We start from the raw sequence: 24,394 nt of genomic DNA, 5'->3' as shown, positions 1-24,394 counted from the left end.
CGTCGATGAATTGTGAATTGTTTCTGTTGGACTGTGAAAACAAAATGAAATTTCAGAAGAATTTTGAAAATATGGACATATATAAAATAATAACAGAACCTCAACTTAAGGAGATTCGTTAGCTAGAGTAAATTTTTGTTGGATTTACTAGTATTTTTCCATTGTTTAAGGTTAATCAAAACTGCAGTTAGCTTAAGGCTTCAGATACCTATCCTAGGCAAATAAGGAACATGAAACAAAATGCTGTTCTCTTTTCATTGGTGCAGTTTGATGCTCAGGCAACTCTGTTAATTTATATCCCTTGATTGGGGTAATAAATGGGTTCATACTATAAAAACGAGGGTGGCTTCTAATACTTATTTTGATTATTCCTGGGAACAAACTATGGTTGGGCATGAATTGTACACGTTCGGTATTCTTTGATAGAAGCTCCCTCCCCCAGCCCTAATGTTCTTTGGTAACAGTGAGAAGGAAATATAATTAAAAATGCACTTCCTTATTTCATTGAACGTATTTTCAGATATACAACAACTGTTTTGGCAAAAAAATCACAGGATTTATTTTCCTTTTTAAAACAATTTTACAAGATTTATTTTCCTTTTTAAAAAATTTCAGAAGATTAATTTTTCTTTTAAAAAAAGGAAGTTTAAACAAGACCTTCATTTTCTATCCTGTGTGTACTTTCTTCCTTTCTCGTTTGTAGCCGTATTGAAGGCAGATGTTGCATGGAGAAAATGAGAAGAGAAGCCTGGGATTTCTCACAACGCTTGGCCTACTATTTCTGCTATTCAACCCTACCCTGCCAGAAAGAGAATCAGAGAATTTAGGGAAGTGAAACTTTATTAATGGTCCCTAAATTCAAGGTAGAATAAAGCACAACTTTGGATGCTACGTAAAATTAAAAAACCAAAACAGGTGGTATCACCTGGGGCCTAGAGTTAAGGAAGCCTTAGGTTCTGTTCCTGCCTCTTCTGCTTATTAGTTGTTTGACCCTTGGTTAATTTGTGTAGCTTCTTTCGGGTCTACAAATACTCAGTGGGAATACTAACTCCTGCCTTAGAGGTCAATTATGCATATTAAATGAGGTCATGTATGGAAAGTAACTTGTTCTTAGTGGAATTAAAGTAACAGTTACTATTATTATAACATCCTAACAGATAATTCTTTCTAGGAATGACCTAGGTTGAAAGAGCAGATGTTTCTTTAAATCTTGGCATTTGGCACCCACTCTTCACAGACTAGAGACAGCATATAACTGTCCATAAAATAATCTCTCTTTTAAGGTGATTCTTTTGCTTAAAGTAGTTTTATAAGACTGCTAAAATAACTGATTGGACAATCAAGTGATTGATTCAGGAAACCTATCAGAGTCCTCTTAGTAATCTCTGTATCCCAGAGAGTTCATTTTACCTGACAGGTTGCCGCTTTAAATAAGAGTATGGATTTCTTATTTTATCTTTTTGACATAGGAAATTGTGAAATTTCTTGGTAATAAAGTATATTCTATAGCTGTGATTTGGTGACTCAGTAAATATTTGATTTGGAAGGAAATTTAGGTTGCCTGTAGCCTAACCTGGGTTTACTGTCTGTGAGACAGTGAGGCACAGAAGGCTGAAGTGACTTTTCCCCAATGTTCTACGGCTGGTTAGCAGTAGAGCCAGGGCTGAATTAGGATCTTAATTCCAAATGTAATGTTCTTTCCTCCACTCCTTGCAGGATGATACAGCACTAGTTTATACCTTGCCACAGAAATTGGGGTTAAAAGTTTATTTTAAAAATTATGTGGAATACATATGTACATACCTGATAGGCTTCTACTACCAAATTATTGAGGTTTGCAGCTTTGGATTCTATTTCACCAGCAATGGTACCAGGCAAGAGGGGCAGAAGGTCCTGGAAAATATACCAATAATATTTATTAATGACAGTCATATGCAATGGTTTAGCAATCAACAAATAGTAAAAATTCTTGTAGTTACCAGTGGAAGGTTATATTACATGAATCAAAAAGTATAAGAGAAAAGAAAAATAAAAGCAACCAACTAGGGCAGCCAAAACAGATACACCTGAAATGGTAATGTGTATGTGTATGTGCAAGAGTGTATGTGTATGCACAAATTACATGCTGACCTAAAACCCAATCAAAGTACAGACCAGCATTTCCCAAAATATCTTCAATGGAGCATAGTCTCAAGAGATTTTAAACATGAAAGGGTTCTAAGGGCAGATAAGTTTGCCAAGTTCTACACATGGTTTCTTCCACTTAGAGACTCAAAATGTACACTTGCAAGTTAAAAGTTCAGAGAAGTCCTGCAATTCAGAATTATTTAGCATTATTTAATGCAGCATTTCCCACCATTTCCTTAATTACAAAACTCTTTTCTCATGTAACATATATAAACATTTTGCAGAATGACTGTTCATGGAATGAACTTTATCACATGTTGACCCAGACTGGAGAAAGAAAATCATAGTCACAAGTGGAAGCTTCATGGAGCAGGTGTTCTTGATGGATGTTCTTAATTACTGAATAATTATGGAGAAGACTCTAGGTATTCCTAGTGAGAAAACGAATTAGCAAAGCCTTAAAGGTTTATCTGAGTTGTATGTGAAATAAGAACAGAAGAAACCAGTCTGATTGGAGTGAAGGATGTATAACTAACTTCTAAGGAATCAGATTATGAAAAGTATTGAAATCCGTTTATACACTCATTTTTTATCATTCACAAGTTTCATTAAATTCCGCTGTGTGCCAGCTACTACTTAGACACTAACAATTTTGTATCTCAGGTAATAGGGAAAATGTATCACCTACAGATTTTTAAAATCCATTTATAAAACTTTTTGAGAACCTATTGGATACCACTTTGGAGATGCTAAATTGCTAGGCCCACCTAGTATCCATCCTTAAGGGTCCCACAGGTACATAAATGACAATTTCACAAAACAATGTCCTCATGAAGCAATAGAGAGAATGCACAGACCCTAAGGAGAGGGGTGCCCAGCAAGCATTTGAGGGTTGGGGAAGGTTGCCAGGGACTGTTTCCTGGAGGAGGTGACACATGAGCTGTGTCTTAAGGATGAATAACAGTTAGCCAAGTAATGAGGGTGAAGGGCTTCCAGGCATGGTGGTATATGGCAAGGACATTGGCACAAAGGAGAAAGAGCCTGGTAAATGGTGTGTACAGAAGAATTAGAAGCATGGCTGGAGGGACAAGTGAAAGGCAAAGAATAGTGGGGGATGAGTCCAGACAGGCAAGCAGGGATGAGATGATCTCTTAAACGATGTTAAAGACTCGATCCTCAAAGTCAGAGGGAACCCTAGGAACATTTTACTTTAGGGAGCACTCTGGTCCACTTGTGATTTAAGTAGATCATCCTGCAGCCAGGTGGCTGATGGATTTGGGAGATGTGTTAAAAAGCTGTTACAACTCAAACAAAGGTGGTTGATAGAAATGTCTCTGGGCAGTGAAAGAGACTTTGTCTTTGACTGTAAAAGTATATACAGGACTCACAGTACAGCCTGTCAGGTTTTCAGAACCTGTTTATCCTTACTTTGCACACAATTCAATTATGGTTTATCAGTCAGTGTAAATTTTTTTAACTGAGCAGGAAGAAACTGCTAGAGCCAATAACACCATCAAGAAATAATAATTAGCAGAGAAAAATGAGGCAAAAGCAATGGAAACAGCATAAGGAATATAGTCAGTAACATTGTAATAAGTATGTTTAGTGACAGATGGGTAGTATCTTATCAGGGTGAACACAAATCACTATGTTTTTGTACACCTGAAACTAATATAATATTGTATGTCATCTCTAATTGAAAAAAAAAATTAACCCCTCTCCCCAAAAGCTACACAATAATCTGAAATTCAACTATTAAGCTTAGAGGTTGAGAGCATAGGATTTAGAATGTTAGGAAAGTTTGGGAAAGTATATAGCCTCCCTAAATGTGTTTCCTCATCTTTAAAATTGGACATATTATTTACACTACCCTCATTGTTATGAGTTGTTAAGAGCATTAAGTGAGTTAATAAACTCAATGCCTGACAATAGTAAGTATTCAGTAAGTGGAAGCTGTTAGTGTCATTAAAAAAGTGGTTTGGGCATTGGATTTGGGCAAGAACCCCACTTCTGTGAATGTTAGTGGTTGTTACATTAAAAGGGTGCTCCACGGGATATACAGTTGGGAAAACAATGAATTAATAAAGTTTAACTATGATGTCTAAGGGAAGAAGTGGTATGATTAAAGAAGTGCTTTCAGGTGGTCAGTATGGCAGCCAGGTATTAGGGAAGCTGGTGGACGGAACATCAGCTCTGGGCAAATGGGTTCAAGTATTTGTTGAAGACAAATGAAAATGTAGTTTCTCTGAAGTATTAAAAAGTAAGTAAAGGGCATCAGGAGTAAGGAAGAGCAACAATGACAAAGATAAAGAAGATACAAGAACAGACATGTGCAGTGAAAATCAGGGTATCACAGTATCATGGAAATGAAGGAGAAAAAAGTGTTTCTCCGAAGAAAGAGCCTAAGACTGCAAAAAGAAAGCTATAGTAAGGTCACAGAAGAATAGTTCTGTGTTGGTGAAGGGGGGCAGTCCCATGGTGCTGCCAGATTGACATAGCTGCCAAATGTCTGTTCTGCTTGTGGGTCTCTCCTAGCCTGAAGGATTCTGGACAAAACAATATTCTTATGCAGGAAGGCTTTGGACTAGTCAGCCACTTTCACGGTTCCTCCTGTTCCTTTGTTGGATGACTTTGACCAAACCTAGGTATGCTGGTGCTAATTAAGTTGATATTCCCAACCCAATCTAGCTGGAGTGTGAACTATTTTTTACCTGATCAAAGTCCTTTCAATTATTGTCACAGTTAGAACCACCCTCAATTTCGGTGCCCACACTTGGTTCTAGGTGCTGTAGATAGAATTTATACTTAAACGCTAACTTAAGACACTTTGTAGTATACATTAGTTAATACAGTATTCAATTTAGATTGTACGAAGTACATAACTCTAGAATTCTTACTTTTGGTACTAAGAGGTATTCTAGTCTCAACTACCAAGGCAAACATCTTAATTTTTATATTTGGGAATGAACATACCTTATACCAATGAAACTGTTTTCCTTGAACTGCAAAGATGACATTAATGTTGTTGTCTATTAACTTTTCTGAGAGTTGGCCTAGTGAGGGATGTTCCTGTTAACGGACAATGAAATAAAGAAGGGAGTGAAATTTAGTAGCTTGATCCCACACATATCCAAAAATTTCTTATAAAGGAAACCATATGACTGACATAAAAACATGTTTTGTTGGAAAAGGTTATGGCTTTACTAGAGACATTTACATTCTTTTAAAAAATAAGATCAACATCATTGTATTAAGGATATTTTATAGACAAAAGTTCTATAAAAACATATCTCAGAAAAATGAAAAGGGATGAATTCAACATAATACAAAGTATTTGGCACATTTTTAGGTTAACATTGGGGTTAAAGGGGTATAACTGAAAGATAATTGAATATTCAGACAGAGACACATTAGTGACAATCACATTCTGAGGCAAAATTCAGTAAAATGTATTGAAATGCAAATATTTGTATATACATACAGATACACACACATACATATATATATTTGATATATAACATGATATAGTACAAACTTTATTTAAAAGCAAAAAGCCCTGTACTCAAATCCCAAGTTGTCACTTTATGATAAAAAAATTCTTTCTCATGTCCATTCCCTCCAACATGTGAATGGTATCTGCTTTCCATGCTTGGTGGCAAGATGAAAAAGATAACAGTATGTGAGCTACTTAGTACAGTTTCCTGCATAGAGTAGGTACTCAAAACTAATATTAATTATTATCAGAATTTTTACTTCCCACAGCTTATACAAGGTATAGGTTACAGTTCTTCAACTTATTATTCTATTTAAACTTTTTATCCTATATGTATATATTATAAATCTGTTTTACTTTGATAAATAGAGCCAACTGTGACATTCTTTGTGGTAGTGAGAAAGTTTGGGATTAGTGGAAGGGGAATAAAATTTAATTTAGTAAATATGGGAAATCTGACAACTTAGAAATTGCTATACCTGAAGTTACATAGTTAGATACTTGATATTTTTTCTTTCTATAAATACTCTTCTAGAAATTAAATTAATAATCTCAAATAACAACTTCATACTAGACACCTCTCAAAGACAGGTGTCAAACTTTACCTGCAGTGGTTTTCAACTCTCCATTGGTGCCTAGTTACATTAGCCAAGGATCATGTGACTGAGCCTAATCAGTAGCATGTGATTCAAGTTCAAATTACTATGTAGTTTTTACTTCCCCTTCTATCCTCCAAAGTTAATTGTGTTTTCTTAAGGGGAAACTTTTGCTAAACCATCTTGGTTAACATTTCTGTATTTTGGCAAATATATGAACTTAGTAAAAGAGCTAAAAGTATTAGTTTTGCTTATAGCCTAAGTCCTGTGACCCACATATTAAATTTATATACACATACATAGGAAATAACCTTGTGCTTAATAATACTATCACTAACATGAGCAACTTCTATGATCTGAATATTTGTGTTCCCCTCCCCAAATTCATGTGTTGAAATCCTAACCCCCAAGGTGATGATGTTAGGAGGCGGGCCTTTGGGAGATGATTAGGTCATGAAGGTGGAGCCCTCATGAATGGATTAGTTTCCTCATAAAAGAGGGCCAATGGAAAAAGCTCCCTTGCCCCTTCTACCATGTGAGGTTACAGCTAGAAGGTGTCATCTATGAAACGGAAAGTAGGCTCTCACCAGACCCTGAATCTGCCAGTGCCTTGTTCCTGGACTGCCCACCCTCCAGAACTGTAAGGAATACATTTCTGTTGTTCATAAGCCACCCAGCTTACAGTTCTTTGTTATAGCAGCCCAAATGGATTAAGATAATAACCATAACAAATATGCCTTTATTTTTATATAATCCATAGTTGATGTGGTAGAAGCAAATCAAATTTTCATGAATTGCATTTAAATGTGATATGAAACCAATTTATGAATAAGTTAAAAAAGTATGACCACATGGATTTCCATAAGAAAAATTTTGCCCAGAGCAATTCTTAAAATAATTTTAAAATAATAGAAAAATAATCCCCCAAATATAAATTCTACCAGATAAATTCTTATTCCTTGTTCCTAATAATATGTATACTCTTAAAATAGATTTATGACAGTTTGCATAATACTAGTAAATTAAAGAGAACGAGTAAAGGAAGGGTAAATCTAGTTGTACTGGGAGTATTTTTTAATGGCAACAACTACTTTTCAAATATTTTTGCTTTGACAAAAAAAAAAAAAAAATCACAATTTGCCAAGCATTCCCCCTTCTTAATTTTTAAAACCATTCATATTTTACAGAAAATTTAATCCATATGCTTTTAAACAGCTTATACTTAACTCACATAAAATCAATATTTAAAGAACAGTTCAAGATGTAAGCAGCTTTTGGAGCCTTCTTAATCTCTTTCCCCTTTCAAAAACAGGAAGTCACATTGATCAAAAATACACAAAATTAAATCTAGAAAGTTCTAGTTTGGTCAGAAGGTCATTTTTAAACGGGTGAGTTGGATTTTTTATCTTAAAAGAACACTTTTTTTTTTTTTAATGCAGAAAGAAATCTGTTTTTTAAAAGAAAATTCCAAGTACCTTGATGCAGATTTGTTAAAATTACAAATGTTTAACAGATGTTTAAATAAACCACTGTTGACAGGAGAGCTGTGGATTAATGGCCATTGTCGGAACCCCTTCCCCTTTCCTCCATGAAGAACATTATCTTTTAGGTATTTTATCTTTTCTGTCTTGTATTTCACTAGCAGGAACACTCCCTCTCAGCCAGCTGTTGTAGTGACGTCACTGTTCCTCATCCCTAACTCCCCCTTTGTCTAACCCAACGCATTGTTTCTCTAAACTCTGAAAATAATTAATAGAGATAACAGGCATTCCAGGAAGAAAGGAAAGCAATGTGCCAAGACAGCTGCTATGTAATTACGGGCAAAAGGATTCCTTTCACATTTTCACCATCACCTTCACTGTGACTTGTGGGAAATAACTTAAAAATGTCAGAAGGGAGGAGTAGGTAAGGAAGATTCACTGAAAGCGATTTGGTTAAAGAGACAGCTGTATAGAGATGTGTGGAAGAATTTTAATGTGCATATGTAGTGGCAAGGAAAGAAGTGTTTAAGATTTTAAGATGCTCTTCATGAGAGTAAGATTTACAACAAAATTTTGTAAACTAATGTAGAATTTGTAGTATTGGATATCATGATATGCAGAAAAAACCCAGTGTCTTCATTAAAGCACTCAATTATCTGGACTATTTTTTTACAGTTCACTTTTTAGAGGAAAGAGACAAATAACATGAAAGCAATCTTATAACAGACTTATTTAGAGATAATGCTTTTGTGTGTCTTCAGACTATTTTCTATGTACATGTCTACACAATAAAATTGCATAGACCAGGGTTTCTTACCAGTGACACTATTGAGACTTGGAAACCAGGTATTCTGTGTTGTGGGTAGGGGACTGTCATGTGTAGTGGAAGATATTTAGCAACATCTCTGGCTTCTATTTACCAGATGCCAGTTTCTCCCACCTCTCCCAGTTGTAATAAGCAAAATGTCTCTGGACATTGAAATTTCTTCTGGGGGGCAAAATCACTCCAGTTGAGAACCATACCAAGAGTAGGGTCTCTAGAAACAGACAATTTGGGACCTCAGCTCCTGGCTTTGCAATTACTAGCTATGTAACACTGGCCAGCTGTCTTAACCTCTCTGTGATCCAGTTCCTATATGTATAAAATAGGTATAAATACTAGTATCTACCTCTCAGAGTTATGAAGGGGATTAAACGGGTTAACCTGTGTAAAGGCTTTGACTTACCATTCTGTAATTATTAATCTTAGATTAGCAATGAGTAGAAGCTCATGTCCGATGTCACAATGCTTGGCATGTGTCATAGGCACCACTACTTAGGGCTGTGTGACCACACACAAGTTCTTGACTCTCTCAGTGCTTCTGTTTTCTCATTCATAAAATGGAGGTAATAACAATATCTATACCTCCCTGGGTTTTGGGTGGTGTTATGTAAATGTAAAGGACAAACACCACACAACCACCCAATAAAAGACAGCTTTCAATGAAAGACTTAATAAAACACATTTGGAGGCCATTACTAAAGGCTAGATGTTGGGCTCTTGGGTATTGCTTTGTTTCACTTGTCTGGTTTATGTACCCTTCGTACAAGGCCCCTGAAGTGCTTTGAGTTTGTGGCTCCTCCCCAGCCCAGTATCAGTTGTCATCATGATATCCTAGTTACTGAAGTGAGGGGCATGGACTTTTTGTAAGCTTTTCCATCAGTGAGAGTGGTAATAAAAAGTGTTGTGCTTAGATGTGAACTGAAACATATAATTTAAACATATAATTTAATTGAAACATTTCACTTCATGAATATTTGCATCAAATTTTGTTTTCATTGTGTCACTTTGGCAAACCATTATTTTTTCTCATTATCAAAGCCATTATAAAAGCAGTGAAGTCTAAGCCTGGCCCCGGTGACTCTGTGTGCAACTTTTGCTTTCGATTTAAAAGAAAGAAATAAACTGAATATTGTTTGTAGAGGTCATTTCCTGGCTATTTTACTGCTAGCATGAGAAGCGTTCAAAATTAGGTATATTCTGAAGTTACTGAAGTCATTGTTGTTCTCACAACATTTATAATTTAGAGCAGATAGTTCAGAGAGCAGTAAGCTGATATCAGGCATTTTGTTAGTTTTAAAAGTTGTAAACAATATTTTAAAAAAACAACTGCACGTGGACTTAAAACTCTTCAGGCACATTCTGCCTGGGTGACATTTCTTTTACTTTCCTGATTATGCATGTTTATAAGGCCCAAAAATGCTAATACTATAAACTGACATCATCTCTTCAATTAATTAACAAAGTTATATTTTTATATAATGTTAAGCTGAGTCAAATATAGTAAGAATCATGAAATAAGGTGAAAAATTTTATTATATACTTTAGTTTGGCCATATTAGAAATAGTTATTATCCTGAGACTAAATAAATATTAATGTCTTTTTCCCTTAAAATTATTGTTTTAGTTTAGATGGCTTCTCCACTTGACTTTAAATAACTATTGTGCTGTTAAACCTCAGTTTGTGACAGCAGGTAGCAGATTTGGGGTCATTCTAGATCTTTGTTTTCTCATTAGCTATAGGATTTGGTATTATGCAAAATTAGGAATACTGTATAGATTTGGGCTGAAGAAGTACATCTTTTTCAGGTTTTTAAAATATCCAGGGAGAATATTCAGAGTTGAATATGCTTAAAATATTTTTAAAAATGACTTCTAAAGTAGCTTCTTTCAGTGTCGTCAGAATCACTTGCATTTACTGGTTTTCTGAAGGGCAGCCAGTACTGAGTTAGTATGAAGATTGAGGCATATGGGGCAAGCTAGAGATCTGAGAATCAGGTACCTTGGGCAAGATCTTTATTCTCCCTCTCCACTTTATTCATTGTGTATGGGTGTGATGATGCCTAACATGTGAAGCTGCCTTGGAGATTTAATGAGCTAAGGTATGTGAAGGGTCTGGCAGATGTCCCAGCTCAAAGTCAATGGTAATAAATGGAGGCAGCCAGCACAGCATCAGGTTGAAGCACATCAGTGGATTCTGCTGGTACATAACTTGGGTGCGGATCTTGACTCTGATATTTGTAGTAGCTGTGTGACCTTGCATAAATTAACCTGATATCTCTAAATTTCACTTTCCTTAACTATAATGGGTTGTGGTGAAGTCTGGATGAGATAATATAAGCAATAGCATCAGCATGGTGCCCAGCACAAAATAAGTGCTCAGTGAATTAATATGTCTATGAGTAAAATAAAAATGTGTCTAGAACAAAGAAGCTTAGAAGCAGAGAGACATTTAACACTTTCTGAAGGTGAAGAGGTGATTTCTTAGGCGCAGAAAAAGTAGTTGTCTCTTTACTAAAAGATTAAGCTTGTATCTTTACATGGAGTGCTGTTTGATATTAGAATATAGAGCAAAATGTCAGAAATAGCCCAATCAGGAAAAAAATAAAACACAGATGGTTATAATAACTTTATGAAAGTCTGTTAACTCAGGTAGCAAAGTTATGGATTAAATTAATTAGTAAAGTATCTTCTCAAGCTCCATTTCTCATCTGCAGTCCTGGAAGAGTTGAATATAATTCCAAGTAGTTGAGATACATGGTAAAAAGACAGCTTCCACAATGGTTTACTATAAGTCAAGAACATGTTAAACAAACTTGCATGAGAAGTTAGAGGCAGAATATTAACATTTTTTACCCATAAGGAAGCAAAACTCTTGAGTAATGCCAAATATGCCTTCTGCAGTTCAGCTTTACTCCTCTAATATGGTGATCAACTCAGAAGCTATTCTATCCAAATGAGGCTACAGGAGAGGGAATGAACTCTGAAGCCAGCAGAAAGGAAATTCTGAGGAGGTATATGATAGGGGGGATGAAGGATCACTGACCATAATATGATGAGGCACAGAAAAAAAAAAAGAAGGCCCAGTACAGAAAGAAACACCAAATCTAAATGACTAAATACAATGAGAAAAGTAGGGTGAGATCTCACCTATCTGCATCCCTCCATCCAGGACTGAGGCTCATAGAAACATTTTTAAAAAATCCCATAAAAAAGGGTTCATTGCATGACCTGTGTGCCTCTTCCAAATACTTATTCCTTGGCCCCTTTTATTGTTACTGGAGACCTTGGTATTATGCTTGGCCTCTGCCAAGGGTGGGGTGAATGATTGTGAGGGCTGAGTGAGGTTGGGAACTACTCTGGAGGACGTGGGTGCACAGAGAGGGTGAAATTCCAGACTCTCAGTATTAATAACCTATCTTCTATACCATGAACAATTTTTATATTAACACCTACCATTTTTGAAAGAATACCATATTTTAAACTGCCGTTATTACTGGATAAATTATAAAATGATATTACTACTGAAGATTTTCATTCCAGCATGTAGAGAAAAAGCCATGGAAAATGTATAACATCATTTGCCATATACAATATTGCAATAATGTGTAAATATAAGCTATTTTAAATTATATTTTTTGTAATTTATGTAAGCCAAATTATCTACTTTATTTCTTCCGTAAGTAAGACTGCAACCAGAAGTCAGAGCAAAAATTACAACAAGAATTTCATTGCTCTATTTCTTCTACTTTTCCCTTGACACACTGTGGCAAAGTTGTTAAGAATACAGATTTTAATAAAGATTGAACTGGACTGAGCCCCAACTTTGTTACTTACTAATTTTTGAGCTGTCTGTTCTTGGTCAACTTAATTCTTCTACCCTTAATTTTTGTGTTTATAAGAAAAGGATAATTATGACTGCTGTAAAGCGTTTTTGTAAGGTAAACTTGATTCTGTGTGCAGTGTTTGCTATCGTGGTTTTGGTTAGTAAATACTCAAAACAAGATAGTTGTTATTATTCTGGAGTTCACATTGAACTGGCTATGGATTCAAGTAGCAGAACTCTGGCCCAGGTAATCTGAACATATAAAAGGTGTTTTATCCTTAAAGTTGTTTCCTTTGCAAATAAAAGAACCATAGTCTTGGACCAAGAAGTTCAGATAGCATTCAACATTGGCTTCTGGAGATAAAGCCAGGAAGCAAAGTGTTTGATGGCTTGTCTAACATACCTTTTAAAAATTCTCTATAATGGCCAAATAGGAGGGGATGGAGGTCATTTTAAAATGTGCAGGTAAATATGCTTAGAGTCAGGTTCAGGGTAGGTGTGGATATAGGTTTCAGAGCAATAACACATCTTGTATATATAAATGCATAGTCAAGGGGTCAATCAAAATGCTTCAACTTTTATTTTAGGGAATGTCCCTAGAAATGAAGGGAATGAGAATTTTTAGGAAGAGGATTCCTTAAAACTTAGACATGGAATGAGAGAAAAGTATTTTTCTAAGGTATTAACAAAGACACTCCTCCTTGGTTTACTCAGTACACATCAGTGACATGTGGAATGTTCATTCTTTTAAGTAAGTGGAATGATGTGGAAGAAAGCAAGTGAAGTTCATGATAGATTATACTAATTCCTGATGTCATAAAAACAAAATACTTTGTAAAATTCCACCAGAATTAGAATTTATTTCCATAAGGTTATATGGCATGACATATGTCTAAAATTATGAGAGCATTTCTTTGCCTTAAAGAATCCTTTCTAGATGAGCAACAACACCCTCTAAAATACAATTACGGAGAGATGACTTCAGTGACTTGGCAAAACTTCAAAAGAATAATGCATTGCAATTTGAAAATAATTCGATTATTGTTTTTTCTTTTTAAAAAAGCTTCTCCTTGTCTCCTCCTCCACTCCCAAGTAAATAAATTTAAACTCCATCTCAGATTAAAAAAGGCTCTGGTAGGAAAGAAAGATAAGAAATGACTAAATTGGAGTAGATGGGTTTATCAAAATGAAATGTGGCTGAGTAGAAGAGAAATAACAAAGGGAAAGACAGCTGGACTAACTCCAAATCCTAAAATGAAAAATTCAAACTCTAGTTAACTTTTAAAATCTTTAAAATGTGAGGCTGCCTTCAAGAGACTAAACCAAACCAAAGGTTAAACTTGTTTTATGTGGTATTACAATTGCTTCAATAAATCTGGTAGCATGTTCCACATTAACTAAATTTAAACAACTTAAATTTTACTCATGGGAACCACCCACATTTCAGCATAATTTATATGTTTTTAATATTTTAGTTCCCAAATTGGGCATGAAGTGCCTTGGAGCACTGCAGTACACTCACTAGGTCACCTTGAAATGTGTTAAATTTTCAAGGGAAGCACAGTGATACTTTGCATTTCTCAGGTACCTGGAGGTAGTTCACAGTTTTTGTTGGTTTTTTTTTTCAGAGAGAGGAAGGGAAAAGGAGAGAGAGAAACATCAGTGATGAGGGAGTCATTGATAGGCTGCCTCCTGCATGCCCCGCACTGGGGATCCAGCCCGCAACCTGGGCGTGTGCCCTGACTGGGAATCGAACCTTGATCACCTGGATCATAGGTCAATGCACAATCGCTGAGCCACACTAGCTGGGCGGTAGTCCACAGTTTTAAGATTACATTTGGCTCTGTTCCTTTAGAGGACATCATGTCTTTATAAAGCTGTGCAGAATTAAAATCAGTGTGAAGCAGGAAATAAGGGTGGTGATGTCCAATCTGATTCCAAGGCTTGGAAATTCCCATCAGTAACTGATTCACTAAGAATGACACAAATATAGGGTTATGTGTTTCAAGATGTATATTATTTTTTAATGGGCTATTAAGTTTTTAGGACATAAATAGTTAAGTTATTTCACTACTTAAAAAGCAGAATTGTCAGGTTTTTGTTTTGTTTTGTTTTTGTTTTGGCCTGGGGCGCCAGGGAAAAAAATTACTGACACTAGAGTGGGAAGATCTGAGAAAGTTTGGAAGTTTCTGTTCTAACATTTGCATGAATGTATAAATATGTGTCAATGTCAGACATAAACGATGCTTTGTGCATTTGATTTTCCACATGTAAAATAAATAATGCTGGGAAAGATATGACACTAGGAGAGTATATGTAAATATGTGATTCAGAGTTGAAACACCCTCAGGAAGCAATCCAGATATTCGCTGATTAAAAAAAAGAGTCCCTAAACATAGATAAGCTTCACAGGGAAGGAGTGAGCTACAGAATATTGAAAGTTGGCTTTATTTTACCCTTTCCCCCCTTTGTCTCTACTTAGATTCTACCTGTTATATTGTGAGGTTTCCTCAGGTCAAATAGACTTTTCTTACCAATCCTTAATATGTTTTTAGATACCAACTCTGCAGAACTAGTTAATTTATATAAAGCAAAGGTGTATATATATATATATATATATATATATATATATATATATATATATGTGTGTGTGTGTGTGTGTGTGTATATAGGTCCTTCAGTTGCATAAAAAGTAAACTCTTCTATCATTTTTGTTTTCATAAATTATATAGTCCTTTGCAGCACATCAGAAAGTCAGCTGCTAGATGTTGTCACAGTATTTTAGCTTTATATTTCATTGATCAGCATTTATAGATTACATTGTTCCAGAACTTCTCTCTCATGGCTTACCCTATGTGTGATGCCTGTTGTGCTAATTTCTTGGTACAAGAATATCTGAATTGCCCATTTAAACTTATGCTTCAACCAAGTCATAACTACTAAAAGGCTACAGCTACATTACCATGCTTGTTGATCTGACGTAGATGTTGTTTTTCAGATGGCAGTTTCCATCGTTTGGCACCACTATGCCTGCCAATTTGCTATCAAGAGCAAGATGAGATGTCTGGTCTGTCATCACCAGCAGCAATCTTTTAGCTTCCTTTCGCCATCCAATATGACTCTTAAAATAAACATGTAATTAGAGCTTGTACAATAACATAGATCTGTAGTGTGGTCTTCATCTTAAGTGAACGTTAAGTTCAAGTGCACAAACATCAAGCCAGGCTAGAAGGATGTGTGTAATAAACAATGCCGTTTCTTAAATAGAATTAACTTTTATTTGTGTATTCTCTATTTTCCCACAGCCATCTGAGCACAGTAGCTCATGGCTAGAGATCTCTCGTGCTCCCGCAGTGGAGAATGAGGGAAGTATAAGAAGCGCAGAGCACCCAGTGTGGTGTGAGCAGGGCAGAGGCTCCTCCTGGCTCTTCTTTGGATGGTGGTGAGAGGAAAGAGCAGCCCTTTTGGAAAGGATTTTCCAAGTGCATAAGTTATTCTTTCCCTTTTATCTTTTCCTATTTATAACCCACTCCAAATTTAGCCTCTCTGTCCTGAACACATGCCAAAATGAGTAACACTGGTGACGAATAAGAGATAGAGGTATTCATCTATGCTTTGTTTTCACTCTACAAATAAAAAAGAAAGTGAAAATCCTATCCTAAATTCTTGGGGAGTTCCGCATTTGCATAAACACTCAATGGTGTGAGATGTCTTACCTCACAGACAGCTGCCTGAAGCATAGCATCAAAACCTCCTTCAGGTGTATCGATATTTCCAGAGATCTTCTGTCTATGAACCGCCTTTTCAAACTCAGTGATGTTCTCTGTCAAAGACAGCACGTGGATGTACCCATGAGGCGGCATACAGTCTAAATTGTAGTCACTGTGTGGGTTAACAAGAAATGCAGTTTCTATTTTGCTCTGCTTCCTTCAAAGATCCAAAATACTACTCACAGTAAAATTGTGTGATTGGTGTGAGAAGGTAATACAGTATTTTTTTTTGTTTTGTTTTGCCAAGGAAATTTTATCAAAGAAAACCTGTACTTTTATAAAGTCAGAGGAAAGTTCAATATTGGTGAATATTTCTTTGCAAGTAGGAAATAGGACTATAACAGTTTGGTGTTCAAAACTAAAGAAGATTAATGTTTCTTATATAATATAGGACACCTAAGGGATTTTATTATCCTAGCATGTAGTGTTAATTTTTAAGAGGAGAAAAGAATTTGTAGTGATTTCTTATCACGTTTGACCGTGGAGCAACTGAAAAACACTTTTTGGGAAATTTTTTTTAGGAATTTAGTAAAATATTATACTATTAGATTATTTTAAAATATTGTGCTATTTTTAAAGTGATCTTGGTGTGCAATTATTGCTGAGCATTCAAAGTTCATTAAAATAGTTTTGAGAATTCCATGATGTTCCAAAAAGTGAGACTCTTTCCTCAGGTGCATCCACACAGGGAGAAGGCTCATGAAACTCCCCAGGGAGATGTTTCAGTCCTGCTCTACTACATCAGAGCTGTTTTGGTGAATTACAGTGTGTACTGTAAAGTGATCTGGGCAGTTTACAGAAGTAGGAAAGATGTTGAAATGAAAAGTTTTGTTAATGAAGAACTAAACATTTATATTTCTTTCTGAAAATTCAACAGGTAAATTAGACTATTGTGTGAGAAACTTGTATTTTTAAGGTCAGTTTTTGTTTTAGAGTGGGGCATATGCTGTTTAGAATTGGACTTCCATAATGATAAGAAAAAGGGCTCATTCTAGAAGGCAAATTCTCATCTTTTGCCCTACCCTCCATGTGCTAGCTGAGTTTTCTTTGAAGTCACATCATAAGTAATAAAATCATCAGCAGTCACAATACAGTAATAGGAAGGTAGATACTGGCAACATAAGTGCTATGAATTCAACAAAGCTTAATTCAACACATTTGAAGCAATCAAAACAGAAATAACAGAATTTTTGAGGAGGTATTTATATACATGGAAGCCTGATTATTGAAGATTTGCTCAAAATTGTTCATATTATTTGTGGGTTTTTTGGTGAAAAAAAGTAAGTGAATGATATTTGAAAATATATAAAAAAGCCCAAGCAACAGGTAATCTCAGAAGTTTTCAGATAGGAACATACTTCCCCTCAAATATTTTTACTTCACATTTAATAAAACAAAAATATAAAACTTAGCAATTCCTTTAAAAACAAAGTGAGATTTAATAATAAGAAAATTTCATTTAGCACTATGAAATCCTCCTCAAACACTAGATACCTGCATTGATTATGAATCCTTTCTGGGTGGATGCTAATGTACGGTGAAACTGTTTTATCAACGTATGAGCCAAATCCAAGACGGAAGTCACGGGAGAAAAATGCCATTTTTTTAGATAAATCATTCCCAACAGAATTTAATTTTTCAATATTATTGTGCATTGATGCTGAGACATCGACCAGATAATAAAGATCCACAGGATATTTCTTCAGAGGATGAACTTTCAGCATAAAATTAGCATCAGCTCCTAATTCAAAGGAAGACAAATATATTTATTTTAAACATCTCAGGATAAACTGTCAATGATTCAGATGCATTTTAAATATAAAACAGTAATCACAGACTTGTGCATAATGAATGAAATCGGGACTATTTTAGAGTAATTTTAAGGCAATTTGAAAATCACACAAATTTATGAGTTTCCAACTTCTACAGTGCAACTCTGTAAGACAGACAGAGATAATATCAAATGTACCAGCTCAATATAAATGTAATAGGGAATGTATTTATTACCAGATGAACCTGTATTTCTAGTATCTTGAGAAGCACAGTCCAAGACAGCAAGCAACATTCTATTTCAAGAGAGAGTAGGTGGCTACGTTCATTTGAAGGTGACTTTCAGGTTTGAAGAGAACCAGAAAGGTATCTTAAGAAAAATCCTCTCTTATTGGATGCAGGTATAAATTCATTCTTTTGGATTAAGGCATATTTACCTATGAGGTGTGCGGCTCTGTTACCAAGACACTAAGCTACTCAAAACAATGAGTACCGCATCAAGAATTACTTGATAAGATCCTTCTCAGCAGTTAGTTGAGAGAAAGAATGGGAAAGTGGTCTAAAGAACAGCACCCAGCAGTGCCACATTGAGGACCTGGGCAATGGAGGGGACAACGTGTCCAACTCATCCTGGGTTCTCAATAAACGTATGTTGAGGAGGGATTACAGAGGCAAGGGAACTGAATGAGAAGAGGGTCTCCACAAGGAGAGCTGTGGGAGCCCCCCAGGACAACCCTGGAGAATTGGTAGCTCTGTGTGTGTTTTTAAGTAGATGGTGAAAAGTTATCAATTTAAATACTTTGTGAATTTTACTTTTGAAAATAATAAAGCATATGCTTTGTAAGTCATTAATTATTTGTCCATGAAGAATATTTTGAATGGAAAAAAATTTTTAATAAACACCAACTTGTCTGCGTAATTGGTAGCCTGCTCTACCTATTAAAGGAATCCTCTAATCTATCAAATCATAGTTTCAGTCTTAATGTGCTTAAAAGTAGCAATATTTTCTCTTAAATTATTTCACAAGTTAGATGTTTTTCAGCCAGATTAAGGAATGTATTCAAAATAGTTTTTTTCCTGGTACTTAATAATTATGGGACAAAGGGACTACTTACTCATCCCTAATTTGCCATTATGTGGAAGAAACCCCTTTACTGTAACATGCCTAATTTTTTGGCCCAAGAGTTTGGAAGGAGAATTTGGAAGAGTATTTATGTTGTCCATCCCAGCCAACTCTCTCATTCCTTAACATTTAAGAGCTGGGCTACCTCCAGAGAGGCTCTGCTTTCGGGTATTTGGTGAAAAAGTCTGCCCATGTGGAAGTACCCTGCAGTTTGGGTAGAGAATTTCAATTCAGGAGAGTGGCTGAATTTGACAGACAGGGCTGGATTGATGAAAAACAGAAACAGAGTATAACTGGGGAGTGTGGTTCATGAGGAGGAACTTTAATGTGTGGGTCAGTATTAAAACATTTTATTTTTACTTTTTTTTTTTTTACAAATTGTGTAGTTGTTTTGTAATCATTGACTTGGACACACGGCTGAAGGCCTTAGGCACTGGCCACATGCTATTTTCATCTTGGTGAATCATTGCAGTTTATGGTGGCTCTGTCTAAAGATGAATGTCTGTTTTTTATACAGTCATTGCAAAAAACCAGTTAAGCGTATTGTGCAGGTTGTTATATTGTTGCTTATCTCAGCCAACAGGCAGAGTCTGTGAAGTATCAGTAAAACACAGTCCTTGGTGGCTTAAGCTATTCAGGGAGCTCCAAGCCCCCTCACCACACACCAGCTGCTCATAGCCTAGCGAGCAAATCCTGGTCTTACTAGATGTTAGTAATTATTACCATTACTATTACTGGATTATAGGCAACATTAGGGTAAGAACTGTTTATCCATCTCTGAAGCCTCTTGGTTTTATACATGCATAGCGACTTATAAATGTTCTTCAACTAGGCAATATTTGAAGCACACTTATATATAGCCTTTAAAAGGCCCGCATATTTACCACAAAAAGAAACTAATATCTATGATTTAATTCCCACAGTTTAGGGGGAACTTATTTTCTCTCTTTAAGAGGAAAAAGTATCATCTTGCCCCACAATGTTTATGCTACTACCATGTATATTATTATCTCCAGGAAAGCTTCATTCTCATGTCTTTTGAGATTCTAAAGGCTCAGATCCTTGTTCCCTTCAATTAACTTCAAAGGGAAGAAGTGAGCCTATTACGTAGAATAAGAAAGAAGACTTGGAGGAAAGTTGAGACCTACTTACAGCTATTGCCAGTATTGGTTTGAATAGCCCAAAGAATTAATTAAAAGTTGTTAGAATGATTTTGAGTCACACAAATAATTGTGTGAGCATCTCTGAAGTACTGGCTACAAATGTGACTGGACATTAAGAAAAGATAATTTTAAAATGTTCTGCATAAGATGAAATTGAAAAACCGTAACAGAATGTGTAAAAGTGTAGCAGGAAGAAAGAGCAGCCAGTTGTTACTAATTATACTTGGGCAGGGGAAGGAGAAGGCCCAAGAATGAGACTGGTTTGAAACAGGAAGGCACAGACAGACTCTAGCACAATTCTGAATTTTTGTGGTGGGTAAAATGGGGTGTATGTGCAGGAGTGGGGAGAAAATGCATAATTTTTATATTTTTATGGGGGTTTTTTTGGGGAAAAAATGAATTTAGGAAGGATACCTGAAACATCTTACATTTTAAATTAAGCTGCACCAAATAAAGGACTTTTTTCTTTACAATATTAAAATGGATCAAGTTTGAAATATTTTTTGAATTAATGAAGTATAAATTATACTAATCTTTATCATATATATTGTATTACTCTGAAGCAGAATTAGAGAATTCTCTTCTCTTTCCTGTCTTCCTAAAGATTTCATTTCAGTTTTCATAGGGAACATCAGCTAGGATCAATAACCTATTTCTGTTACTATTTTTCCATAAGATTGATAGGTAAAAGTAAGAAAGAAAAAAAAAAGTATAGTTTAAGAAGTGAAAAGTAAATGTCATTTTCACAACTTACTTTAAATATTTATTATATATACACATTTTTATATAATCCTACTAACATTCTTTTAAAATTTGTCAGTACATGATATTGAAATATCCGTGAAAAAAAATTTAAGTTAATAGCTGCTATATTTAAAGTGATGAATTTTTATCAGTTATGAATAAAGTGGTTTTCTACAACTAAACCAAATAAATAAAAATTGATATTAGGAGATAAATATATTTTACACTTAGGTATGCATTATATCAAACCCTCAACTCTTGTACGTATCATGGTGGAAAAGACTGACATTATGAGGAGTGATGTTTCTATATATGTGAAGTTGGTACAATTTAGCTTTATATTTTATGCCCCAAAGCTGGCATGTCTTTGATGTCACAAGGCATCATTTAGATGAACTTAATAAATCTGATTTCATGACTCTTTGCTATATATGCAGATTATAAAATATAGTTATGTCATAGCTATGTTGGAAAGATGACTTACATACACTAGACAGTTATACCAATCTGCATATGTAAATTCATATAGTAGTGGGAAACTGAATAAAATCGAGCCCCAGAATGACTGACATAGACATTAAAACATTTCTCTTTTCAGTCTTCTGTTACTCATGATCTCATCCATACTGCCTTCGCTTGCCATCTCATGTTGATGTCTCCCGTGTCTCTATCTCCAGCCTGTATCTCTCCCCTGAACTTCAGTCTCATACAAATAATCACTATTTCAAGCTAAGTCGTCCCAATTTGAACTCATTACCACCCGGTCCACAGAGGGCAGCCTTCCGCCTCTCACCTAGCTGCATGAGCCAGAGCCCACGTGCACCCATGTTCATCATCAATCACCAACCTCTGAGGATGCTGCCTCCCCATTATTTCCCAAGTCCGTCCAGTTTTTCCTGCCTCATTACCGTTACTGTCATTATTATCATTACCATTACTATCATGTGGAAACAGCACAGAAACAGCTTTCCAACTTTTGAACTGTTAATTTATAATCTTGGGAGGATTCAGTCACCCTTATATCTACAAAAGGGACCACGATAAATTCATTGAAGTGTATAAATCTAAATGTAACAAACCAGTAGGAAAAATGCACCTTGTAATTTAAAACCTTCAAATTTTTTTTAAAAGACAGTTTTAAAGGACATAGTCATATTAATTAGAAGCAAATAATATATAAGCTTCATGTGTACTTGTATCTTGTTTCGTAGGGTTTCCCCATTTCTTGAGTCATTTTTTAATCACGTTTTCCTACAAAATTACCTATATTATCAAGATTTATACATTTTACCGGAGATTTTCATGTTTAGCATTTCAGAGTCCTACCCATTATTGTGCCTCTGGTCACAGTCTGTACAGCTGGGCTATTTGCTTTCTGTTCTCTTTTCTTTTTTTAAAATATATCTTTATTGATTTCAGAGAGAGGAGGGAGAAGGAGAGAGAGAAACATCAATGATGAGAGAGTCATTGATTGGCTGCCTCCTGCACACCCCGGACTGGGGATCGAGCCCGCAACCCGGGCATGTGTCCTGACCGGGAATCGAACCTCAATCTCCTGGATCCCAGGTCGATGTTCAACCGCTGGGCCATGCCTGGTCAGCTTATTCTCTTTTCCTAATTAGATTTGCCAACAATTCACCCATTTGATTGGGGTTTACAGAGAGGCAGCTCTTGGGTTTATACATTCATTTTACTTTTGTATTTATATTTTACATTTCACTACTTTTGTTTTACTCTTAAGTTATGAATTCCTTCTTCTTATTTTCCTTATGGTGATTTTGTTTCTTGTTGTTCCTATATCTTTACTTGGATATCTAGTTCATTTTCTTTCATTCTTCTTTAATAATAAAAGCATTTAAAGTTTTGACTTTTCCTGAGAATAACTTCAGCCACATACCATTTAGTCTGTGACTACAGCTGTTATTTATTCCTAGGGATAGAATTTATTTAGAAGGTTTTCTTAGTTTCTTTGTCATTTCATATTGGTTCATCCTCTCATATTGATTCCAAATTTTATTGCGCAGTACTCAGAGATATTGGCCTGTAAAAACAGTTTCACTTTTTGGAATTCAGTTTTCTTGTTTAAAATGTGATTAATTTCTGAAAATATGTCATGGCCTTTGAAAATATTATTTTATTTATCAAGTGCTATGGACTGAACTGTTTGTGCCCCTCCCCATTTATATGTAGACGCCCTAATACACAGTGAGATGGTGTTTGGAGATGGGACCTTTGGGAAAGAATTAGGTTTAGATGAGGTCGTGAGGGTGAGGCTCTTATGATGGAATTAGTGCCCTTATAAGAAGAGACACTAGAGAGCCCTTTCTCTCTCTCTCTCTCCCTCCCTCCCTCCCTCCCTCTCTCTCTCTCTCCCTCTCTCCCTCCCTGTCTCTCTCTCTCTCTCTCTCTCTCTCACCCTCCCTCCCTCCCTCCCTCCCTCCCTCTCTCCCTCTTTCTCTCTCTCTCTCTCTTCCTCTCCAGGAACTGAACCAGTTATCACCTTGATCCTGGACTTCCTAGCCTCCAGAACTGTGAGAAAATAAATTTCTGTTGTTTAAGCCACTCTGTGTATGGCAGCAACAGAAGGTGGCAAGTGTCACAATCTTACTTTCATTTTCTGGGTACCCTTTTCCAACTGTTGCTCATATATCTATACTATGTGCCGTATAATTGTCTTATATGGTGAGGAGCACAGTTTTATTTATTTTTAATTTTTTTCTTTATTGTTGAAAGTATTAAAGATGTCCCCTTTTTTCCCCCTATTGATCCCGTCCACCCGGCATCCACCCCTACCGCCCAGGTCTTCTCCACACTATTGCCTGTGTCCACAGGTCATGTACACAGTGGTACCTCGGTTTTCAGATGTAATCTGTTCTGAAAGACCATTGGAGTTCTGAAACATTCAAAAACCGAGGGATCAACAGCTCACCGCTAGGCCTCAGGACCTTGCACTCGGTGGAAGCCGTGTGGCATGTTCGACTTCTGAGGCGTGTTCAAAAACCGTAGCATTTCCTTCCAGGTTTACGGCGTTGGTAAACCAAAATGTTCATCAACAGAGATGTTTGAAAGCCGAGGCACCACTGTATATGCATTTAAGTTCTTTGATTGATCTCCTCCCCCCGACACTCCCCACTCCCGCCTTCTGAGGAGCACAGTTTTAATTGGAAGCTGGAAACATGCTTAAGGCCCCAAAAGAAATGGACTTTGTTTATCTGGTAATCTAAGAGTGTGGAAGAAATAGTTCAGCTTTGGAATAGGGAGGTTGTGTGTCAATAATGGTTATTTAAAATTTTAATGACAGGACAAGACCGCCCAGAATGAAATAATGAAGTCTTGCATACTGGTTAAAACGAAATACATTTAATTGAGTGATGCATACCTGTATACCTGAACTTATCTTGCCATATGAGGTAGTACATTGGGATTCTCTGGTACTGGAGGAAAATGAATAATTTCTAGTGGCCTACTACAAATGCCAGAC

General features: G+C 35.9%; 1 protein-coding gene across 1 annotated transcript in view; it reads right to left on the bottom strand.

The window, feature by feature from the left end:
• The window catches only part of ITGB8 (integrin subunit beta 8), a 76,422-nt gene that overhangs the window by 19,105 nt on the left and 32,923 nt on the right, over window positions 1–24,394 (bottom strand). Inside the window, exons 4-8 of the mRNA XM_081147444.1 lie at window positions 17,608–17,854; window positions 16,060–16,225; window positions 15,306–15,464; window positions 5,101–5,196; window positions 1,804–1,893 (exon numbers count right to left, since the gene is read on the bottom strand). Of these exons, the coding sequence (XP_081003570.1) occupies window positions 1,804–1,893; window positions 5,101–5,196; window positions 15,306–15,464; window positions 16,060–16,225; window positions 17,608–17,854 (758 nt within the window). The remainder of the gene's footprint in view (window positions 1–1,803; window positions 1,894–5,100; window positions 5,197–15,305; window positions 15,465–16,059; window positions 16,226–17,607; window positions 17,855–24,394) is intronic.

This window comes from Miniopterus schreibersii (assembly GCF_964146895.1).
Source record: "Miniopterus schreibersii genome assembly, chromosome: 9".
Taxonomy (NCBI): Eukaryota; Metazoa; Chordata; class Mammalia; order Chiroptera; family Miniopteridae; genus Miniopterus; species Miniopterus schreibersii.
The sequence above is the reverse complement of the archived record's forward strand: the minus strand, read 5'-3'. Positions and strand labels throughout refer to the sequence as shown.